The sequence below is a fragment of the Plectrocnemia conspersa genome, unplaced genomic scaffold (assembly GCF_051122295.1).
Source record: "Plectrocnemia conspersa isolate PC_06_02 unplaced genomic scaffold, ASM5112229v1 ptg000012l, whole genome shotgun sequence".
Classification (NCBI taxonomy): domain Eukaryota; kingdom Metazoa; phylum Arthropoda; class Insecta; order Trichoptera; family Polycentropodidae; genus Plectrocnemia; species Plectrocnemia conspersa.
In genome coordinates this window covers 21,869,241-21,888,053 of record NW_028277176.1, presented here as the reverse complement: position 1 = coordinate 21,888,053, position 18,813 = coordinate 21,869,241, and the positions used below count along the sequence as shown (strand labels likewise).

The following is an 18,813-nucleotide window of genomic DNA, read 5'->3' as shown; positions in this document are numbered from 1 at the left end:
GAATATTCTTACTCTCAACTTTTTAATTAGTTGTGTTTCTACATCATTGGCCATCTAATCTCTTTTACTAACAGTGCTATTGCTTAGTGACTTTGTCATCTATTTTCAGATTTTTTTTGATAAAAACTAATATAGATAACTTAATTAATTCCTCCCCTGCAGTATGATTTTTTTCACAATTATCTATGAGGAGAGAAATTGCATTACTAGTTTTATTATACAAGTATGACTTTTGTTAGCATTTCGTTCAGAGAACAATGAATTTGTTGTTATAATTTTTTCAAATTTCTCCTTTATATTCTTAAACTGCTTTAAATCATAGTATAATCTATGTATCGGATTCAAATGCGCCTCTAAACGACCACTTTTTATAGATTTATTGGTCTTAGAGTGTTTGCACAACAGACAATGTTAAACTAACATAATGAGTATGAAACCAAAATTTTTGAATTTCGGCTTACTACAAGCTTTTTTCTTGCTTTCACTGCTCATTAAGAATATTTTTCTCGGGAAGTCAGGGTTTTAACATTAAAAAAAATGTTTTTGACAAATGCGACTTTTTTACAGAAAAAAAATGTAGCAAATATTAATGATAATATTATATTTAATTTCATTAGCACCTGTCAGTGAAATTATATTTTTACTAATATAAATATATATCTACCAATGAAAATGTAATCCAATATGATTGAATTGCTAATAAAAATATATTTTCGCTGGTAACACATATTCACTAAAACATATACATATACTTTTGAGTGAAAAAAACTAAGTATCTTTGCTCTTATCGTTCTTGTACATACGCTATGAAAATCTATTATATATTCTATTAAAGTAGGTTTTTACCAATGCGTTTTTTGTCCTTAAAAAGCTATATGTATTCAGATTAAAAACAACAATTTGCTAACGTTAATATGCACCATAAGTTGCAGGCTTTCTAGCTGTCGCCGTCCCATAATTTCTGTATTATATAATTCTTACGGCACTTAGCGCCGGAACGGGAGCCGCGAACACGACTTTAAATTGAGTTTGGCCTTTGAATAAATTTACGAATATAAATCTTCAACAAGCATTTTTGCAAAGGCAAATTTTTACACGGACGAAGACATTTATTGCAGCACCCCCGCAACGCCTTTCTTGGATATAATTTTCAGATTTTCAGAGCTCGTGACGGATAATAGATCGTGGAGCGACCTTATTGCGTGCCGTCAAATATGATAAACGTTTTTAAAAATATTCCAAAAGGTGGATTCTGGAATTTTGAAATTTATCGAAAAATCTTGGCGTTTAACATACTTAGAATCTGACACTAATACATGCATTACAAGTGTTATACAATGTTATGCAATGATTGAATTCGTAACTGCCTTATTTAAATCATTAATATGTAACGTAAAGAACGGATGGATCCTTGAGGAACCCCCAAAGGTACTTTACCATACTTTTTAATATAATTCAATTACAATTAGCATATTAGTCATGAATTTCACCCTTAATAATTCTTACTGATCTAAATGATGTATATTTACATAGTATAAAACACTGAGCCGAATCCGTCCCACAGGCCATATTTATAAACTGTATGAAATGCAATATTTTTCCGATTTAATACATTTGCTAATTTATAGAATAAATCATACAACCTAGTGCGACCCAAGAATCTAAATGGTTTTTAAATGGTTGTATCTCTATTATTGCATGACTTTAATATTTATCTATAATAGATAAATATATATTTTGAGATACATAACGTGAATGTTATTGCTACAAAAAAATGAAACTAATTTTTTTTGGGTTGTAAATAATGTATTTAAATGTCCGCGTGGTTCTTCGAACTGTTTATATATATTTATACTCATAAATAAAATTATCCATTTTTTGTCAAACGACATTATTTAATATGTTTTTATATTATTATTAAAATCTATTATATTATTGGATTTATTAATTATATCCTTAAAAATGTTGAGTTTTAAATACATTTACTGCATATTTATCGTGAGCTTATCATCAATAAATTTTATATTTCAACTTCAGAAAATATGTTTATATATAGCAAGTGTTATAAATCGTGACGTTCAATACAAATATTTTTAATAAGACTACTGCAAAAAATACAATTAAAATGTTATATGATATTTCATAAATTCTTTCAAAATTGAATTTCGTCTAGTCTAGACTTTGGGTAGTTTCGGTCTCCTTTGCCACTCATATTGAGTTAAAAAAATACAGGGCTATGTAATTCGTAAAATAATTTATTCGTTTGAGCTAGCAAGAAAATAAGTAAAAAACAGAGAAGTCAACGTAAATTTTGATTGCTCACATAAAATAAAGAGGGCTACACGAGTTCCGGCTGCAGAAATTAGGTCTCGTTAAAGGTCCCTTGTTATTCTTCCGCGTTTTTTATGCGAAATTTTCGCCAATCTAAAATCGAAAATGGCGTAATCAAATTACTCATTGAAATGGCTAGCGCTAAAAAAATCCCTTTCGAGGGCACGAAATGAAATTTTCTTAAGTGAAAGTTACCCAAATTAATGGTCAATTCGAAAGCCCCGCCCCAATTTAAATTTCCCTTTACTACCTCCGTCAAAGCACGGATTCCGTATTGGGGAGAATTGATTCGATTCATAAAATTTGTGAAATGCCCACACAGTGCCTACTCGACGCACGAAATAGACTTTGGCGAGTGTCTGTGTATTTTTACTTGGCTTAATTTTCGATTTAAATGGTCGGTATCGGCTGTTGTTGGTATGCGAGCTTTTTTCCATCTTTTTGCCGTTCAGAAGTGCGCCGTATTTGTAAGTCATTCCTTTGCTCGAACATTTAATGTTATTTTTTTAAAGAGCTGGAACGACACACGTGATGCTATTGAAGTCGGAGGTATTAGAAAAAAATGTATTTACAAAGGGGGGTTCCCCTTTATACGATGAGAGATTTAAGAATGAGGGTAGATTATGTATAAAAACACATTACTTGAGAGTTCAACGTTCTCCACAAATTATTTGTTAGGAAAATATTAGGTCCGTTCATAAACTTATGTAAATTATTAGTACTTCATAATATATTATAAAGTATTTCGTTCCCTTTGTTAACTTTACCAAGTGTCACTATATTGACAAAATCAATTCCTTAAAATAACATTAACATTTATTTTGTGGGAACTGTTTTTACGTTTGAGTTTGTTGACAAAATATATTTATATTCACTGTTTGATTATTATTATTATCATTGTATCTCTACCGCTGTAGCATGATAAGCTCAAAGCGATACAAACCTTGAAGCAACATACATAGTTAAAAAAAATATAATAAAAAAACTGATTGATTTTGCGACTCGTATGTGGTTTAGACTTTTTTTATGATAAACAATACAGTTATTACATTGAACAATTGTTTAATATTTTCTTTTTCATGCATAAAGGCTGAAAAGATCTAGAAAATTGTAAATTAATTGTATTGCAAAATAAATCAGGTGTCACTGCCGGGCGGCAGTGTCGAATGCGGTCAGTCTAGTGCAGATCGTGAATGATAGTCGCGAAAGAGTTGTTTCAAAAAGAAAGTTGAAAGAGTTGCTGCTCGATTGAGCGTGTGTAGTGCGAGTTCCTGCATACTCTTTTATATGTTATTGCGAGCATTTTTTATAAACATTTGTTACACAAATAACAATACAGAAAAATACGTACTTTAAAATTAAGTACAAGTTGCTGGCTTTTATTTTTTATTACTAATTATATTATATATAAATAATTATTTAAATATTACTTAAAACTACTACAAAATAAACTAATTAAAAACATTTTTTGCAAATTATTTATAATTGCACTGCCATCAACAATTTGGTATTTTTGTATACTCTATTTTATTTAAAAATTTAACTACTAGTGCTATTTTGGTTGAGATAAAAAAATTTTTGATCTGATGCAGAAGTCCCAGAATAAATCCCTCGTGAGCTAAATATAATGTTCTTCTAGTAAATATTAGTAATATGTATGACTTAAAATAATATATGTTTAATAGAATTTTATTATAAATCTGGGTGGAAAACAAAAAAGACCGGACATTTACGGTTTAGCAACCTTAATTCCACGAAAACAACACATAGATGTCACTTTTGGCTTTAGTGATTAACTTTTAATTGAACTAAATTATTTTGATGCTCTTAACTTTGGGTAATTAGTGATATAATATAACTTTATAGGTGGTAGTACTGTTAAATATATTTATTAATTTTATAATTTTAATTCTAAACTAATGCATAGTATTATATTTTTCTTTTACACATTCAATAATATATATATTTATCCTATGGTTTTTAATGATTTTCCCTGAGGGATTGCATCTGTGACATAATTTATTTTAACTTATTAAATTTATTTAAAAAATAGTGAAATAATGATATTAGTAAGCTATATAATAATGTTAGTATGTAGTTATCAATATAAACTTCACTTGTATTTGTACATAAAAACAACGTAATAAATGTGTATGACAGCTCATTATTTTATAAAATATGTTATTTTAAACATACATAATAAATGGCATAAATGTGCATAATTTTATGGAATAATATGACTTAACATCTTTATACAAATATATAATGTATGAATATATAATTAGTACTTAAAATAAATGACATCTGTTGGCAATAATACTAACTACTTTTATTCCATAAAAGTTTTTGGTTCTGAACTTCACTAAATGTAACGATTTTACTGTTGTAGTTGTAATGTATCGATCATGGTTTTTATATTTATTTTGTTTATTTAGAATCATGGATTCGTCTGGAGAATTGGCTTCTCGGCGCAGCATGAGTTCTCACCTATTGGCATCTCAAGCCGTACCGACGAGAACATGCTTCAAACGAAGATCTTGCGATGCTGCTTTGATGCTCGATTGTGTAATTCCCGAATCTCAAATGATGAGTAGCAGCATCGAAGGGATTCTTTGGTCGGACGATGAAGAAAAGCAGTACGTCGACGATGAAAACACCAGTATTTGCAGCCAAGGTGAGTCCATTGAAAAGGTCATCAACATTTGGGAAAATTTTAATATTAAATTATTCATATACATCCTTCTGAATATTCATCTCGCAACAGAAGCTAAACGAAAATCCGGTCGAACATCGAAAAACCAGTATGTTTTTCATAAAAATGCCAACACAAAACCTAAACGATTTGTAATGACATTCGAAAATTAATTTCGTTAAAAAATGTTTATTAATAGTTTGCATATCGTTTATTTAACACGTCAAGGTTTCCTTTCAAAGTTAAGTGATTTTTTAATATATTATTAATTTAAGATTGACAATGCAAATATGTTGATAATGACAGAAACATTTGCAAAGTTGGTGGTAGGTAAATTACGTGTCAATTCGTGACTTTTGAATTGACAGCTTCAATTCAAATTGTTCAGATATATTAAGTTGATAAAATTTGGCAATTAACTTCGATGGCGTTTGATTTTGCTTTAAACGTGTCAAATAATAATAGCAGCTATTATAATAATATTAAAATTAAAGAGCAATGGTTTTTACAAGAACAATATAAATATCACCTAAGTCGTTAAATATCTAATCGAAATTAACAATGATCTGTACAACACAATTTACATCTTGAAACTAGTGCTAAATAATAAATCTCTAAAGATTACATAAAAGGTTATCGGGTCGTTTACTTTACAGAACTCAAGCGTGAACGTTGTCTTTTAACAGTAATATTATATTATCTTGAAGTGCGAGAAAATTTTACATAAAACTTAATAAATAAAGTTTAGTGATTCAATAATAATCTATAATTGTATACAACTATAGTATATGTATAATATGTACATTTATACATATTGAATATTATATAATTTTAAATTAATTATTTTGACATAGTTAAAGAGGTATTAAGTTCGATAACGAAATCTAATTCTAAGAACATATTATGATTCCTGTCACTGGTTTTGTTATAATTATATTTTTTTAATTAACAATTTATTAAGAATCAATATATCATAGTGTGTAATTGAATAATTATACATTATTTTTAAAACGTACGTCACATTATAATTGTTGGTACAATAAATAAATTGTTAATTGCTATTTAACGGCGCCTATCTTATCGTATTTTGACGTAATGATATCGCGACCGACAGGCGCCGTTTTTTTTATGCTATTTGCAATAATAAAAATATTTAGCAATAAAAACACTATTCATACGATTGATGATATGTTCTTTTATTTAGTTATTTTTCAATATAAAATATTTCAGTTATGTGATGATATTAAAACTCGTTTCTGTCAGTAGCGAATAAAGGGCGTGAATTTTTTGCCCGTGCTAAAGCCGCAAATATTTTCACACTTTCATCGGACATTGTTGCCGATCCAAGAAAAAAATACCATGTCCATACGGCTGTTTGAAAAATGAATTTATGTCTTCGCCATTCGGAGAAACTTTGTAAGCGATCGAGGAAAACGGCAAAATAACCTATCCATCACGCTCGAATGTATGGATCGTAAAATTTCGCGCTTGAAATTATATTTTAAAAGCAGTAGTTAGACAACACAGTTGTACAGTCATACAATTTCGATCGATGACCTTTGTGATATGGTATAATACACTTAAGATAGATATAGAGTCGTAAACGTTAAAAAATATATGTACATAAAAGTAGTTAAAGTTAAATTGAAGTTTACATTTTTATTATCGATTAAAAATATAATTGAATATATAAAAATTGAGATTGTTTTAATTAATTTAAAACTCATTTACTTTATTATGTATTAACAAAATAATTAGCGCACAATTGAGTCATTCCAACAAAGGTGTTCAATAAATCAATTGTTAAGAAAAATTGCATCTCTTCTTGAACACACTCTTAAATGTGTTCACGCCTTAAATTTTATATCAAAAGAATTGAAGAACAATAGTTATGTGCGCAGGGTATCTAACACGTGTCCTTTCCAAACAAAAAGTATTTTTTTGGCGATACTAATAGGTCATTAACATGTAGGGACAGATGTTCTTTTAAATGGTTCGTGTAATATTTCCAATTATTAACGCAATTATTTTGTCACTAGAACTCTCTTTCATTGTGTAGTCAACTTGATCTCTCTTTACGATTTTTTGTAATGGTCATTACAATAAAAAGATGACTTATTAATGTAAATATAAACAGTTTCATGGGTACAATATATAAATTCATATTATCGTTTATAAGCAACGTTTACCTTCCTATCTTTCAATCTACAATCATCTTTTACTCAAAAATGAAATTTACAGAATATTTGGTTAGCCGTGGATTTGATGGAAACTTTAAAAAGGTTAGGTGGTTTATTTTTTTATTTAAATTCATTAGTAAAATACGAGTTAAAAATAAGACCAAAATTAGTGAGTAATATAATTGAGAAATATTTGTAAACAATTTAAGTTTTATATCTGTAAAAGAAAGCAATTACGCACATAGCTTTGAACTTTAAACTAATGTAACGCTTTTATAAATTTTGAGAAATGCACAAAATACCGACAAACCCAAAGGCGTGAAACAAGAGCAGCAAAAAGCTCATCCTGCGCGAAAAATTCCACCGTAACAAAAATGCCAACCGCAAGGGACGCGATTAATCCGTCGATTTGCACATCCGCCCTATAAATATCTCTTCCTAAACTTATTTTTTTCCCTGTTCTTTCAAAACTCTTCTTATTTGTTATCGGGGTCACAATCCGCTGAGGTCTTGTTTCGTTCGAAAATCGACCGCCATTCATTCATCATGCCCGCGCGGTTAACACTCTTGACCCTCCCGATTTTTATTTCGGACCGCCGATAAATCATCCGAGGTCGAATTCTGTTTAACGACCGCGAAATTTCGAAAATTTATTTTATTTCGCATTATATACGACGTGTGGATATACTCGAGTACGCGCGTTCGAACACAGATGAACTCGTTTATTGCGAACGAGGTTATAACGATGCCTCATTTATAATAAATCTGATTACTTTTCGCCATCTGCTAAAAGTTTATTTATGTAGTTGAACCTTTTTAAGACATTAACCCTTTGAATGTACACAAGTGAATCTAGCATGTGTGTTTGTTTGTTGCAAGAACTTATCGCAAATCGTCAACAGTAGCACCGTGACACTTGCACATGTCAATCTAGCTACCATTTTTAAGCCAACTGTGCTATTTTCAACTTTTGACTCGAACAGTACCATGTTGATACATTATTACCTGCTACTGCAATATGTGAATATAAGAGAATAAAAATATAGTATATATTCAAGTATTATAATAAATTTGTAATATCAGGATAAATTAAGTTAATTTAAATAAATATAGAATCTATTCCGAATAAAGCTATTATGTTTTATAAGAAAATTCTCATATTAAAAATATTCTCACTGCGCAATCAATTAAAATCAAAATTTTTCCTAACCTGTAAAATGTTTTTTTATGAATAAATATAAAAAAATACACTGCACGGCCACATTCACTCCAGTACTCTTAAAATTAACTTAAAATAACTCTTCAAGTAAACAATTATCCGTTCTCAGAAGTCAAAAATCCACGTCAAAAGCAATAAAATCGTGCCGTCGCCATTCATATTATTAATATTTATCACAATATTACGACTTATAATAAGTTAAAATCGATTAAAGCATATCTAAACCGAATAGAGGGCACTGTGTACCTTGTATAATTCGTATTTAACACAGTGCGCATTACTTTTGAGTGCTGTAGCTACGGGTCGCTAATGGAACCTCGATCATAAGTAGCGGGTGGGAACATTCGAAGTACATTTATTACTCTGGCCTAGTGCAAAATAATTTAACCGACTCACTTTTACTAGGAAATGTAAAAAAATCTTTCCTAGTTATCTGTACATGAGGTAATATAAATATTTTCTACAAAATTCCCACAAAGTATGCTGGGTTATGATTACTTTGAGTCGCATCGACGAGTAATCTTGGAAAAGCACTTTTTCAAGTTACTGATAGGGAATATTCAAAATCCTGAGATTCTGGAGAAACTTTATTTTTATCTGCATGCGTTATTATATAAGTACCGCATACAAAAACAACAGTATTGAATAACTCCTCAACAAACAACTATCTGATTTTCTAATCATCTGACGAATATTATTAATTAAATTTTATGCTATTAAGTATTAATAGCATAAAACATAATTATGTTTTTGTTATAAATAAATATATTAATTTAAAGAAAAGTTATCCGTGAAATAAGTTTAGTTAGTTTCGAGTGCTATAATTATATTATAGTTCACGGTATCACAAGATTATTTAATTATCAGTAATGGTGATAAAAAATCTACTGTTTATCTATAATTCTTCATATATTTTGTATTTACGTAGAAGGTATTAAGATATATTTTATAACGTATAATATAACAGGAAGCCCCTATGTTCGATAAAAGTCGACGATGATTTGTAAAACTGACATCAACATAAAGAAGAGGTTTTATATTGATAGCCACTATCAAGAATCTTAGATTATTCTTAGATATTGTATTATAATTTTCGATGCTATTACGTTGCTATTTGTGCATAGCGTTCGCGGAGGTTTTAGAAACTAAAGCAAACATCATTACACCGGCACTAGTTAACATATTTTATCGCCGAGATAAATATACGTTGATTCAAGATAATCTATGAGTTTCCTCCCGTCGGTTAGCCGTTGATCTTGCTGAGCATTATTCAGATAAGATCGCATAGCATTGAAATCAGAGCGCATAAAGAGAAAAGCTGATTTGATTTTACGTTTTTTGAATGCGTGTCAAACGTAATCAACCACTGACGAATTATAAAATTTTCCTTGTAATTAAAGTGCAATAAAAACTATTTTATTAAAAAACTTGTATGCACTAAAGACCAATTAAATATTGTTTAACTCTGCAAGTATCAGGTTTTTTCAATTCCTTTGGCAGTACAATTTAAGAATGATTTTCTCATACGTGACGCACTTCCATTGTCGTGTCCAGATTTTAACGAAGTTACGAATCAAAGATTTTTTACGACACAACAGTATCAGAAAAGTGTGGCTTGAAACCAGTAACTCTCAAACATTCTTTCTGAAATATAATTCTTGAATAAATTGATGTATATTATATAATATAATATGTAAAAGAAGATGTTCCTAATATTTTGATAATTATCAACAACCGAAACGTAAACACATATTTTTCATGTTGATGGCAGAATAATTAAGAGGTTTCTACGCCATACGTATAGGCATACTTTCCATATTTTTATCATTGGTTTGAAGAATACCAGTGTCGGAACGATTGACAATTTAATGACCATTAATAGATTTTTGTTTCAAAGTTCATATTCTTACTCACATTGAAGTATTAATTTCATGGTGGGGTAAAATCTGTTATTAATATTTATATTTGGACTAGTATTATTATCCTTTTAACATTTTAAAATACTGTGATTGGCGTAGTGTATTTTTATTTTTATCGGTCAAATCCAATAATGGCATACCACCATAAAAAAAACAGCTTAAATTCGAAATAGTAGATATTCACTTTAGAAACAACTTGTTTCTTATAGGTAAACATAATTGAAGTAAGAAATAATAAGTTCATTATTATAGTGAAGAGACGGTTGTTAAATATTTTTTATTTCTAGCCATGATAAGTAGGATTATACAATTGTATCGTTTTGTCGTTAATGGACGTTATCTTAATGTTTCTATTGTCTAGTAATAGTAAAAGATGTAAGTTAAATTTTAGTAACAATTTATTTGGAGATATGTATAGCAGTTATTTTAATGACAATAAACTAGGTCGAATTTTTATTCCCTTTTCGAAACAATCTTAGGAAAAAATGTGTTGAAATTTGAAATCTTGTCCGTTGGCAACGTTATACACCGGCCATCATTGTATGGATGTGGTCAGCTTTTCCATTTATGGCCATGTCGGGAGATCGTTGAGCCTGATGGGTCAGGTTCGAGCACTGAAACAGGTATAAAACCGAGGCGGTTTATGCCACGGCGTACGAAGAAAGTTCAATAAAAATTATAAATTTAAAGCAAGTATGGAATCCTCGCCTAGGTGAATCACAGAAACTTATCTCATATTACCGCAATAAATGCTTAGACATTATCTGGCGCCGTCTGGCGATAAGTGATTATCATACGCGAAAATATACAATCGGTAACCTAATTTCTGGGAAAGCTTTCCGGTAATTTTCGCAAAACCGTATAGCATTACTGCTGTGACAAGTCACTACCTTTGTCGGGTCATCGTTTTATTAAAAGCTTAACTTTATCTTTAACTATATGTATGATTAGGCTTAAGTGCTCTATTGTAGGTAATGATATAGTCATAGCTTAATATACTTCTTATTTGGCTTGTTTTTAGTAATAACTATAATAAGATTGTCTTAAATATGTAATATTATAGCACAATGTTATCTTAGGGATCTACTCAGCAATAAATAGCTACAAAATTGATACTATACTAATTAAATATTCAGCTTTATGTACTGATAATATAACAATGCATTGTATATAGATTTTTTGATTACATAATTATAATTTTGTCAAATTAAATTGTAATCTAATTTAAAAGAAATTTTTAACTGATATACATTTCACTAGAAATAAATAATTCTAATGCCTGACTACACTCTCTGGAAAAAATCCGAACCGAAGTTACAACTGAAGTCGGCCGAGACCTACGACTTCGAGTAAGCGACCACACTGTCGCAATTTCGAATGCTGTCCGGAAGGCGGTCGTGAATGACTTCAGAACGGCGGCTTCTGTCACGTACAGCCGGCATATTTGCGCGCGATCGAAAAATGTGCAAATAATCGCAATTTTTAAATTGTCATATTATTAAAAGTTTGTGTGGGCACTCACCAATACAATATCAGTGAAAACTTTTCGGTCGTAAATATTCAATTTACGCAAAATCTTTGTCGGCTTTTGCGAAATGCCATAAGGCATAAAAATGATTCTTCCGAATACGAACACCACATCTGTGACTATCTTAGAATTTGTCGCCATTGATTCTAAATATGAATTCGTTATGGTGTGACATTTATATAAACCGATCTAGGAAAATACATACGGATATTCGAAACGATTTTTTTTAACTTTATCAAGTGCCACTAATTATTTTTTCATTATTTGATTTTATATGAAAAAAATATATTAACGATATCTGTTAGAAGAATATACTACCAAAAATATAATTAAGTCTTTTTGGTGTCCTAAAATATTCAAAGATGTCAATAAGAGTCTGTTGAAGTCCCCGATAAGTATGTGGTATTATAACTTGACCACGTGACCACGATGCAGCGCTTGACATGCGTGTTAACCATAGGACGCTTACGCGCATACTGAAATTGAAGCGAGTTACTCGTTCTATCTCAGTTTACGAAACACCGTATCATTATCTCTCTTACTATCGTCACTTAACATGCGAGAGAGCGAAAGGGGAAGGTTCTCACCGCTCGCGCTCGAAAGAGCAGCTTTGACTCCGGTCCTTTTGCCGACAATGTTCGGAAGCGCTCGAAGCTGGCCAAGTTGACTGAATTACCCCACTTTACCTCCCGTTTTCGGTAACCTCGGACAACTTCCGAGAGATTTTAGAGCGGACAGAACCAAACTCGATCGAAGTAGCCCACTATATTCTGCGTCTTTGGCCGACCTTGGCCATCTTCCTGAGAGTGTAGTGCAGGCATAAAAATGTTTAAATTGCTACTGTTTATGCTAAATGATAAATTTTAATTTATTAGATTTGTACTCGAATTTGCCAGCATATTGTTTCCAGTAATATTAAAATTATTTTTATCTCTCATCACTTAATCTTATATGTAAGTGCTTAATGTCTTCAAAATATACTAAAATTTATCGCACATTTTCCATGAATCTTTAGCGGTATATTAGGGCTGCAAACCTTAAGGGTTAATTTGTGTTGCAATAGTACAGTACTTTAAAACTCAACTGAGTAACTAATAGTGCTAGTTAATAATATTTAAATAATTGTTTTGTGTTATCTGTAGTAGTAAATGTAACAATATACATATATGTAAAATGCAGCTAAGTCACCGTGCTTTTCATATATTTAAATATAAATAAACTTTCTTATACAGTTAATAAATTTTAAAATTACCCGGCGCCATTTGATGACAGGTGATTATCGCCGCGAAAATATGCAATCGTTAATCCGCTCTCCGCGAAAGTTTTCCCGTAATTTTCGCAAAATCATATATCATTATCCGATGACAAATCACGGCGTTCGACAGATCGTTATTCAATTACGTCACTAGGTTTTTTCTCTCTCCTTATTATTACAAAGGTGCGCCCGTAATGAACTTAACGGCTTCGTTACTGTCCGTGAGCACTTGTGTGTATGGTTTAAGTAGCTACCGTAAAAGTCGTGTAATAAATAACGACGTTCAAGAGATTTACGTATGTATCCAGTTTGAAAGTTTACGGCACCGAATTACAGAACGGTTCGGGCATTTATTCGTTTGACTAATTCGTAATTGTGTTACCTCTTCGTTTCTGTGTTAAATTAACGATTTGATAAACTGTTAATGTCTAATTTGAGACTTAAACCTTAACGTCTATAAATACATAATCGATGCGAATAGTATATTTTTACTCGGTTTAAGCGATTTTTACTGCCGTTTTAGTTAGGTTTACCAGGCAGCAATGTTGTGCTTTGAATGTGTTTAAAATGGTAACTTAGTATTAGATCCGTTTTTTTCCGTTCCAACTGTTAATAATTATTCATATATAAATTATGTGTCGCATTCATTAATTGAACCACATTTCTATTGAACAATTGGATCACCCAGTGAAGGGAATAAATCGGCAAGTTTATGAAAGCTCAAAAAGCTTTTAGCTAAATTTATAGGCATGACTTTCTTAATATAATATTATTAAATCATAAACCTTGATGATAAAGTCAGTTTTTTCCAAGTACGGGTTTTCAAATTTTAAAATGTCAAAGTACCCGCCATGATTCCGAAAAGATTTTTGTAATTGGCTGTCTCACAAAAATGGTTAGAAAAATATATATTTTATGGGGTTTTACGGGATTGCGGACAATCAACAATCACTTCCTAAGAGACTTTCTCTGACTGTCATTATTGACATTTACACTTGAACATCCACTTTGGAGCTTAAAGCATTAGAACAGTGATCGTAAATCTATGAAACGCGTACCAAAGATAAGCCGAGACATTTTGCGACGCATCATATACGGGTGGTTAAAAACGCGTCGTTAGTGGATGGTTTTCGCTCAAGAACAGTTATTGTTATTGAGCGTAGATCGATGGTCTCACAATGAGAGTTGATAATCAGTCAATAAATATGTAAGGTTGTTATAGAAACAATATGTCAAAAGATGTGTCAATGATGACATATGAGACACCCAATATTGTGGTAAAAAATGTGGGGTTTGTGAAATTGTTTATGGAAACTGCATTATTGCATTATCATTGCATTATCCTTCGGGTGTTGTGTATCAAGGCAAAATACAAAGGATTAAGTGATTTGATGTCAGTTGTAACAAAAGCGCGTTTCCGTGCTTTTACAGAAAGCGAAGTGACTGAGCCGAGAAAAAGTACTTGAGCGAATTATAGAGTGCTTTATATAGATTACGGTATTTCTTGAGGAAACAAATTTGGCAAACTTTCCTTAGCTCAATGAACCTAAGTGGGTCAACACATTGATGTGTTTTAAAGATTTCTCTGTTTATATAAATGAACTGAACTTAAAATTACAAGGTTTTGACAAAAGTATTACCGTTATGTATAGATACATAAAAGCTTTTAAAATTAAACGTAATATTTTATGCGAGATGAAAAGACTAAAACGTAAAGCAAAATTCCTCAAGTATAAAATAATTTTGCGATATCCAGCACAACTGTACAAAATAAAATGGAGCCCATGCATATAAAGTATGAACATGTAAACTCGGTACTTGACCAGTTCATCGAAAAATTTAATCAATTTAGAAGTTTCGAACACAATTAACAAATTAATTAAAATAATTAAATATTCAGATGTAGTACTCTCCAGTACTTTGAAATTAAATGGTTTCCGAATAATGCAAATTGATGCTTTGAGATGGATCTTGCAGAATTTCAGGACAGCATCTAGGCTAGAGTTTTCAATTATTCGAATATTGAATAAAAAAAGGACGAAGTATTCGAATATTCGAATATGTTTATAATTTTTTTCTCGATTTTTATAAATATATTTTATTTAATCAAATAATTGTCTGTAAATTAATATTTAATTTAAAAATAATTATTGCTTTAAAATAATTATTTTAATTAATCATTATATACTTACATAATTTTATAAAATATGCTGTGCAAATTACTGATCAGTGAGGGCGTAAAAAGAAAAATGTTTAATTCATTATTATTATATATTATTTCAATTCACCAGAATTAAGAAAAGTTGCGATTGAGTTGATTCAGCAAAATTAATGGAACATTTTGAATATATAATTTTATCAAAATTTTAGTACATATGTACATTAGCTAATAATGACGTTTTTTGTGAGAATTTGTATATAAATTAAATTTTGTATTATTGAATAGACTATAATAAAATCTTTGCATCTTGAAATAACAAATACACGAACTTTTTCAAATACAAAATTTGCGACGCACCTGTTTTTGAGATAAGCGTTAGACGATAATAAAGGGTTGCCCTTTTTCATATTTTGTGTATTTTTAAACGAATTCTGCGTATTTTTGTCATAGAAGATACCAACGATAAACATTTTATTTACTGAAGACTGCATAAAAAAATAAATAACAACAAACTTTGTATAAAAAATATAAATAAACACCCCTGACACGGTCAGGACATATGTTACGAATAAGCAAAATCGTTTCACTTTCAAGTAATAAGAAGTGACATTAGAAACAAGCCGAAGACCATCTGTTGTCAATGATGAATTCATTTAAAAAAATATCCAGAAGTTTCTAAAGCTTTTATTTATAAGATAGTTACAGAATTATTAAAAGTTTAGCTAAATGCTTACAAATAAGTATGTACATAAACATTTTTATTCTTTACAAGAAAATCTAATATACTTTTGAGGTTTGCTCTTAAATTGTATCGGTATGCACTTTCATCATATTAAACATCTTATTTTATTTCAGATTATAACGTAATACAAGTTAATCTTTTAGTGTTGTTATTATTATATATTGGTATAATAATAATTTTCACTTTGATTACCTGCATAAATGCAAAATGTAAAAGCACCAACTACAACCATAAAATAATTTCAAATACTCGAGCATTTATTTAGTACAATATTGTGAAATATGTATTTACAATCTCAAAACAAGGAATTTCGAAAGTGCAATATAATAAAATAAATGTCCTAAAAACGTTGAAGAGGTTCCATTTACAGAGTTCAAAGCGTTCGCTTGTTTAACGAGACATGCTCTAAGTACTTACGAATATATTTATTTAGTAAGGCCTTTTTTATGATATGGTTTTTTAACTTATCTCTGTTTTCATTGTTATTCATGCCTTGCTTCTTAAAAATCCTCAACTAAAAGAAAACTAAAAATAATTTTGCTACTATTTTTCTTAAATGTTTAATGTAAAGATCGTAGATAATTATCAAACTTAATATCTTAACAGCATATTACTATAATAATTCATGCGAGCAGTTCCTTTCACTAGGATATTGCTTACTGCGTAACGAATCCGTGAATACCTTTCGTTTTGATTATTGCTTTTACATCAAGATATCATTGAACGATTTTTTAAGGAACGTCGAACAATTTTAAATGATTTATTTTTACATTTATATTGTTTTAAATGTCAATGTTGTCGGTTGAAATTAGTTAGTTTTGAATGTGATGTTATTACTTGAACATTCTGTTCGAAAAGCGTGACTCGCGTGTGGCAAGAAGGGTGAAGCGAATTCTTTGGCTATATTTGGCGCAGTTAATAATATGCATCGTATTATTGAGCTATAAGGAACAGAGTCGGTGTTTTGTCACGGGAAATGGTTTTGCAGGTGAAACACGGGTCGCCCGGGGCCATTGTCTGGAAGGGTCGCACCTGGGAAAGCGCTAGGGTCACGACTTCACAACTCGACACTGGCCCGCCCGACAAATGATATACAATGCACCGGCGAAACAGCACACAAAGGATAACGGACTACTCATAAACCTGTTCGTCTTACCGACACTATCATCTGGTGTGTATGTATGTGTGAGCACTGACCATTGTCTTATCGAAAGACCCAATTTTGAGCCTTACTCCTTACTTTTCGCATAGTAAAATATTTGATTTTTTATAAAATGATAGTTTTAAGTAAAAATTAGGTAATTTTGGTTGCACATGATATAAAACTCTCATATTATAAAATATCGTCTTAAGGAAATACCAGTCATAAAAGCAGTTACAGCAATACATTATTTTTAAAACTAATGAAAATTTTGTGACATATACTCGTACACAATACATATGTTCATATAGAATATATTATCTTTTTTTTAAAGTAGCCAATTGTAATCGATGTACAGATCTCGTTTTTAAAAAAATAGTATTTTTAAAGGGATTTGTAGGTTGTAACCTTTATATTTAAAACGCTATTCAAATTTTATGATTATTCAAATAAAAACAGTAAGGTTTCTGATATTCGGATACCATCGATTAATATACGAGATCGTATGATTAAATACTTTTTTCATACGAGCCCAATATCAAGGTCTAATTATTGTTATCTCCCCTAAGAGATCTTCGTGCTTTGTTTTGCAAATATCATGTTACCGAATGGACCCCTATTTTGGCAAAATTTGATTTTAATCGTAGCTCGCAAGCGTCAGACCACACAAAACATAATTGAACCATTCGAACACGTTGATATACGATATGGGTGCCATGAAAATTATACAGCCATAACAATCCTTATTGTTTGGTGTATATATGTACATAAGTATGCTTTCAATGCTTTGCGAATGAATTATATAAAATATACAGTTAAATGTTAAATATAATAATTCCCATTATTCACTCAAGATTCCATCGACACGCGCCATCGATTAAAAAGTTTAACATAAAAAACACCACTCACTAGCGCTTTTTGAGTAATAAATTGATAATAAATCGATTCGATCCAAAAACTGGATTCGAATACCAATTAGCAATTCTGAGTAGATTTTTTATGGTAGTTAAAGTTTTTAGACATTCAAATGGCAGACGTGTGCTCACGTATATGTTTAATTAGTGGGATGAATTTTTATTGGGAAGTACGCGGCTGGAAAGGTCCTGGGAACGCGTAGGTATGCCACATACTCAGTCTCTAACAAAAAGAAATACACTTATAAGAAGATTGATGATAAAAATGTTTGGAGCGTTTACGATTATTTTAGACAAAGAGTTGTGAATGAATCAACAGCTCTATAAGAGTCATTACGGGGACAGTGATAATATTTAGTGTTTATAAATACATAACAATATATTTTTTTTATTGTTATTATTATGTTTTTTTACACGTTTTAAGCGTTTCGAGCGTGTTTATAGCGTAAACGTTCATCAACAGGTCTCGGATGAAATGTGCGATTATCTTGTGTTGCGATAACGCTTTAGAAGCCCACACACGCTAGACATATTTAAGAAAATAAAAATAAAAAATTCACATTAAAGTCGTCTGGTTAGATTTTCATAAAATTTGGATATAAAAAACTAGTTTTAAATTGTGAAATTTAAAACTAGTTTTTTATAACCCTTTTATATATATATATTCTTGCTAAACTTTAAGTGAAAATAAACACCATGCTATAAGATAAAATCCCGTAGTATATTAATTT

The 18,813-nt window shown here is 30.4% G+C and overlaps 1 protein-coding gene across 3 annotated transcripts in view; it reads left to right on the top strand.

Moving 5' to 3' along the window:
- Positions 1-18,813, top strand: part of rols (zinc-RING finger and ankyrin repeat domain-containing protein rolling pebbles) — a 166,189-nt gene that overhangs the window by 20,994 nt on the left and 126,382 nt on the right. For all 3 annotated transcript variants that reach the window (XM_088200935.1, XM_088200933.1, XM_088200934.1), the window contains exon 2: positions 4,767-5,005. In XM_088200935.1, the coding sequence (XP_088057061.1) occupies positions 4,771-5,005 (235 nt within the window). In that variant the 5' untranslated portion in view covers positions 4,767-4,770. The remainder of the gene's footprint in view (positions 1-4,766; positions 5,006-18,813) is intronic.